The sequence below is a fragment of the Pediculus humanus genome, genomic scaffold (assembly GCF_000006295.1).
Source record: "Pediculus humanus corporis 1103172107444 genomic scaffold, whole genome shotgun sequence".
Taxonomy (NCBI): Eukaryota; Metazoa; Arthropoda; class Insecta; order Psocodea; family Pediculidae; genus Pediculus; species Pediculus humanus.
Window position 1 is genome coordinate 147,229 of NW_002987065.1, and position 7,001 is coordinate 154,229.

The 7,001-nt window shown below is 26.1% G+C and overlaps 1 protein-coding gene across 1 annotated transcript; it reads left to right on the forward strand.

Moving 5' to 3' along the window:
• Positions 1 to 3,524: 3,524 nt before the first annotated feature.
• Phum_PHUM091080 (uncharacterized protein) lies at positions 3,525 to 6,647 on the forward strand (the record flags this gene model as incomplete). The annotated part of the gene is made up of 7 exons (XM_002423831.1): positions 3,525 to 3,548; positions 4,512 to 4,552; positions 4,733 to 4,926; positions 5,069 to 5,159; positions 5,969 to 6,060; positions 6,423 to 6,510; positions 6,590 to 6,647. The coding sequence occupies 7 exons, from the start codon at positions 3,525 to 3,527 to the stop codon at positions 6,645 to 6,647; spliced, it is 588 nt and encodes a 195-aa protein (XP_002423876.1).
• Between the last annotated feature and the right edge of the window lie 354 nt (positions 6,648 to 7,001).

The following is a 7,001-nucleotide window of genomic DNA, read 5'->3' on the forward strand; positions in this document are numbered from 1 at the left end:
AAAAAAATTAAATTGACACGAACGGGGGGATTCGTTTGTTTAATTTGGCAACGTAGCAAATTCCTTTTGTTTTTTCCGTTTTCTGCTCGCGACAAACGAAAACAAACAAAAAAACGAGGATGGTAAGAAAAAAAAATTTTTTTAATTTATTATTATTATTATTATTAATATTTAAAAAAATTTTTTTCTTTTTTTTTACCTTCGACTAAAACGGATTAAAGCCATTATATATACCGATACGATAATAATAATAATAGTAATTATTAATAATATCGTTAATTTTATCGGTTTTTTTTATAATATACATAAATATATTATATTGTGATGATGATAATAATGATTTATATATATATGAATTTTATTTATATGTTTGCGAATCCGTTTAAATTAATAGGTTGTAAGATTAAAAAAAAAAATAAAAGTATTATTATTATTAATATTTACTCAGTCAAAGATATATTATTACTATACGTTATGTATTTATTTATGTATACGTGTAAAAGTTATATTAGTTATAAATTTATTTATGTTAATAAATTACAATATTATTTATTTTAATAAATTAAAATTTTTTTAATATAAAATTTAATTAAAAAATATTTTTTAATAAGAAGATTACATAAAAAAATTTATTATTATTATTAATATTTATTATTACGGGTTGAATATAAGTTAAATAAAAACGATTTATATTTATTATATGTTGAAAGTATTGTTTGTCTGTTTGTTTGTTTGTTTTATTAATTTTTCGTAATAATTTTAAAATTGTATACATATATATACTGCGAAAGAATTTCGTAGATTTTTTTTTTGGGTAAGAATCAGGTAGTTAAATTTTTCGTCTTCTGCTTCTTCTTCTTCTACTTCTTCCTTTCGACAAACAACAAACAAAATTTCCTTTCATTTATTCACTATTCGTTATTATTATTATTATTAAAAATTAAAAGGTTTTTTTTTTTTTTTTTTTAAATTCGGTTTCTACAAAAAAAGGTATTTTATTTTTTTTGTTTGTTGTTGTTTGTTATTTTCAAACAGTTGTTTTTAAAAATTTATTTTTGTTTTTTCCGTCATGAAACAAACAAACAGGTACCTTTTGTCGGTCGGAACGGCGGTAGGGCGGTAACAAATCCATTTAAACAAAATTCTTATAAAAACAAACAATAATAATAATTTTTTCTTTCTTTCTTTCTTCTTATTTTTCGGGTCCCTGCCATTTTTTTTTTTTTAATTAAAAATAATAATAATAATTTTTTTTTTTGTGTTCGAGATGTTGCCAACACTGAAAACAAGTTCATATTAGTAGGTCAGGGCGGACGTGAAACCTGTGCCATTTTACTGATAATTCATACTCATGTAAAAAAAAAAAAAAAAAAAAATTGAAAAAAAATTCTCGTTTTTGTTTTGGTTTCGTTTTAATTTAATCACGTGACACGTTCGACACGCATTATCATTATAATAATTATTATTATTATTATTATTTAAATGAAATAATGGCGAATTAAAAAAAAAAAACAACAACTACTACTCGAAAATGTAATGGACTCAACTTTTACTTTTCAATATCATTTTTGTCACAATTTTCACGGTTTTATTTAATAATAATAATTATTATTATTATTATAAGAAAAGTAATAATACTAATAATAATAATAATGTCGTGTGCCCAAACCGGAAACGTGTGTGTGTCTGTTTATGTGCTTTTACAGGATGTTAAAGAGAAGAGGAAGAGGAGGAGGAAGCTGCAGATGTGTTGTTATTCGAATTCATATTTTCGAATGAGTATCCTTCTTCCCTTTTTCTCCCTTTTTTTTTTTATTCTGGATGAATTTTTTTTTTTTTTGTAACGTAAGCGGAAGAAGGGATTTTTTTTTGTTTCTATTCTGAAGCACAACAACCGGAAGTCATTTTTGTCAGCTTTTAAAATAATAATAATAAAATTGCGCCATCGTTTTTTCGATTATTTTTCTTTTATCCCTTCATTCCACCCTTTTATCATTTTCGTTCATTGTCTTTCTTTTTTTTGTTTGTTTGTTTGTTGTTATTACGAAAGGTAAAGTGATTAAAAGAATATATATTTGAATCGTTTGTCGTTTGTTTTGTAAATTTTATTTTTGTAAATCTCAACCGTATGTGCGTTTAAGACAAAAAAAAGCTAATGTGCACGTGCACACACTCACAAATTTTACTTCCGTTTGTTTTATTATTGTCTTCCGTACAACCGGAAACGACCTCTTAATTAATATAATTTTCAAATCATTACATTAATAATAATAATAATAATAATAATAATAATAATAATAATTGAAATTTTTTTAAAAAATCAAATCAAAATTTTCGGTTAAATTTTATTCCATAAAATTTTATTTTAAAAATTTCATAAAAATTATTTTAAATAATCGTCCCGGGGGGGGGCTAGTGAGGGGCGGTAAAGAAAAGAGGAATAGCGTCATATAACAATGATAATAATAATAATAATAACGAAACGAGTCCGAAATAAAAAACAAAAAATTATTTTTTGCGGCATAAAAACAGTATCGAATTATAATAGTTTTGCATTTTTTTGTTCGTTCGTTTGTTTGTTTGTTTATATTAAAAACACAACCGTTTGTTTTTTTTTATCACCGGACATATTATTAATCTTAATCAGTTTCATCTAAAAAATTCGGATGTTTTACAAAAAAAAAAAAAGAAAGCAAAACGCAAACACGCGTTTGTGTTTGTGTTTGCGTCTGTGTGTGTGTGTGCATAGTGGTACGAGAATAGCAGCATGTTCGTGGCAAAAGAAATAAAAGAAATAAAAAAAAAGTATAATTTGATACAAACGGTTAAAAGGAAGCTTTAAAAACTTGTCAAGGTGGTTTACTTATTTGCCAGAAATGATTTCAAACATCCAAAATACCGCCACCACCACCGCCGCCATGTGTGAGTTAAACACAGGTAACGTCCATCCACGATTATTATTATTATTCTGATAAAAAAAATCCCGTGATATTTTTAAACTCGTGCTATTTTTATTATGTTTATTATTATTATTATTATTATTATTTAAATGCCGCCCGTGAAATATTATACCTTTAAGAATTATTTTGAATAAGACAAATGATATATAAATACCTATTATGTTAAAAATAAATTTTTTTCTTTTTTTTTTTTTTATTTACGATTTAATACTCTCATTTTAATGTAAATATTTTTATCATGATGGGTGGCATAGAAAAAAAAAACGACGCAATAAAAATTAAAATAATAAATTATGTTAATAATAATAATAATAATAATAATAATAATAATAATAATAATAATAATAATAGGGAGCATCAAAGAAAGAAAGAAAGGGAGAAAATAGTTATTGTTAAGTTATAAAGTCATGTTTGTAAAAGTTTAATTACTCATAATTTCGATTTTTTTTTTAATAAATAAATAAATCCGGTTTTCCACGCACACGCACACGCACACACGCACAAACGCCACGTTATTTTTTTTAAAAGAAAAAAACTGGAATATTTTTTTTTTAAAGTAGGTAAATGCGAGCAGGTGTATTAGCTAATGTGAGAAAAAAACTTTGGTACGAGGTCTTTGACCAAAAATGTTTAACCGGAATAATTTAAATAAAAATAAATTTCAATATTAAAATTTTCGTTTTTTTTTTTTTTTTTTTTTTTTTTTTTGTACACACTCGAGATGAAAAAGAGAGAGAGAGAGAAAAAAAAATTCTCACGGCTATAAACTTAATAAAAAAAAAATTTTAATTGAGTTTATGGAATATGACTATACACACACAAAAAATCATTTTCGTGAATAATTTAACGCCCTTTTCGCGTATTAAAAAAAAAAAAAAAAACGAACAAGTAGTATGCGAAGATAATAATAATAATAATTGATTTATGTTATTATTATTATTATTATTATTTACTTAATATTTCGTGACATCAAATTATAATAATCGATCGATCCATCGTTAAAATTTTTTTTCTTAACTTATTTAAATATCAAAAGAGAAAAAAAAAATTTCTTTTGTGTGTCACCACCACGATGATTATTATTATTATTATTTTGCATTATACGTAACGCGTGACGTACAAGTGAAATTTTTTTTTTTTCAATCGAGTTGATTAATGCCCTCAAGTTTCAATATTGTGTGAGTACAAGGTAGGTACCTGACACAAACAATATTAATTTTCATCGAACGTGCCTGGCTAAAAAAAAAAAAAAAAAAAAAAATCAAATCAATGAAATTTTTTTTTTATAATTATTAATATTATTATTATTACTATTATTATTGGAGCGGTAAAGAAAGTTACAATTTTTGTAATTAAAGGTTTACTACTATCAATTCTTTAATTATTTCTCTCTCTCCCCCTCCCTCCCTTCATCCCTACCTCCCTCTACCACCGATATCGAATTGAATTTTGCGTTAAAAAAAGGATAGGGAAATTTCAAATTTCCCGCCAAAATAAAAAATTATTATTTTTTCGATTGAATTTAATTACGAGTTTTAGTTTTTTTTTCAGAATAATAATAATAATTGGGAGTACGCAGGGGTTTTAAGAAGGTCATAATTACGAGAAGAAATATTTTGAGTGACGAAAGAACGGTACGACAAACACAAACGAGTTCGTACCACGAATTTGCACTACAAACAAACGGAACTCTTTGTGCAAGTCAACAAACAAACCGGAAATAATCCCGAGGCGCATAGTTTCTTAATATAATTGTCACATCCGTACCGGAGGATAAAAAAAAATAGTCATCCAGAGGGTGAAATACAGGAATTTTGCCAGGATGTGGAAAGTTTCGATCATCGTGAGAATCTCGCGGGATCCCGGTTCGATATCCAAAGGGCAGTTAAACTCATCGGTTTCATTCATTCTTCGAATGCACCACCACCACCACCACCGCTGATATTCTCATCTGTACATTCGACAAGTACATACTTTTATATCAAAATAATAATAATAATAATAAATGATAAAATGTAAATTGAAAAGCAGCTGCTGTTTATAAAGGCACCACCGATTGATATTTTAACGTTTGCCAATGTATTATTATTATTATTATTAGTTCGGAGTGGGTGAGGAACGTGCGGTGACGCGTGGCCTACAGGTGAGGAGGATACACACACACACACACCAACTTTATCATCATCCTTTCAATAAAAGGTAAAAAGGTAAATACTTTACCAATACAATGTTTAACCTCATCTAACTACGAAACCATTTTGATTTCTCTCTCTCTCTCTCTCGCTCCTGCCACAACCTAAGAAATTACTTTTTTATATATATTTTACCCTTAACAAACAATTTTTTTCATTTCATGCTCGCCCTCTATTTGATTCATCCTCCCTCTCCCTTTTCTATAAAAAAATGTGTCGTCGTCGTCTTTGTGTGTGTGTGTTTGCGTCGTGCATGTGGATTCAAAATCGATGGATGAGAGGAATACGAGATCGTTCCAATGGATTTTTATTATTATTATCATCATTTTTTTTCCCCCTCATGTTTAACAAATGAAACGAAACAATATATTAAATTTCTCCTTTGATTTTTCACTTTTTTTCCTTTTTCAATTGATTTTATCCGTACTGATTTTATGCAGGATTTATTTATCATCTCCTTTCATGAACAAAAAAAAATTTAACGGACAAAATTTTTTTTTTTTTTTTCCTTTGTTTACCTTTTGAAAACGATTCTAACGTATTTCATCATCATTATTATTGTTATTAAATGTCAACGTTTGACGAATAAACGAAACGTGAAAATTCGATACATTTTTTTCCCCCCGATCAAATCGTTTAAAGAGATTTTCGAACGTTGGAAATTTAAAAAAAAAAAAAAAATGGCGCCAAAAATATAAAATTTTTAATAAGGAAGGCCGTGTTTTATTGCTTAAATTTATTAAAAACTTGTTTTTTTTTATTATTGTAAAATATACTAATTATTATTATCATTACGTAACACTCCATCTTTTTTAGGAACCGTCTTGAAGTTAAAAAAAAAACCCTCGATAATTTTGGAAAAAAAAATATGGCGGCGATAAAAATAAAACGGCCGAAAATCGACGTGAGTGAGGTAATAGTAATAATAATAATAATAAAGCACCGTTGAAGAAAATATTATACATATGCACATGTATAAAAAAAAAAAAAAAAAAACAAGATTTCGATTGAATAGAAAACTTGAAAGACAGGTGAGCAAATTTAAAAAAAAAAAATCCCGAGGGTTGAACCTGGAAGAATAATAATAATAAGAAGAAGAAGCCGTTGCTTGCATTCGGTAGGTAATACAAAACAATTCAATATTATTATTATTATTATTACATTCAATGGAATCAAGGTTTTTTTTTTTTTTTTGAAAAAGGTAGGTAAAAATAGGGACACTAACACAATATATATATATATATATGAACTTGTGCATTTTTTTTTCAAGGGTCAAAGAGGGATAAAACAAACGTGGTAGTAGCATTGGTGGTGGTGGTAGTAGGGGTAGTAGCAGCATGTAAAGGTGGCGAGCAAAGGTGCGTTCATGTTTTTTTTTTTTTTTCGAATAATAATAAATTTGCGGATTCAAAGATTTTTTATTTTTTTTGCTATCAGAAATTATAAAAATTTTCGTGATAACGACACGAAAAATAATTTATTACGTAATAACTAATCGATTTTATTATATACCAATATACATTTAAATGGAAAATTCTCGTTTTTATTATTATTATTATCATCATCATTAATAATCATCGTATAAGATATTAATAATAATAATTTTTTTCTCGTATATGAAAACATAAAAAAAAAATTATTATTATTTATAAAATTATTGATATTTTATTAATGATGACTACAAATTTTATTTATTTATTTATTAATAAGTAAAGTAAATGTAGTGATAACGGACAAACTACAAAGGTAAATAAAAGGAAAAAAATGATAAGAGAGATTTATCGTGATAACTCCACCCACATCATTAAAAAAAAAAGAAAAAGGAAAATTAAAGTTCATTAAAATAAAT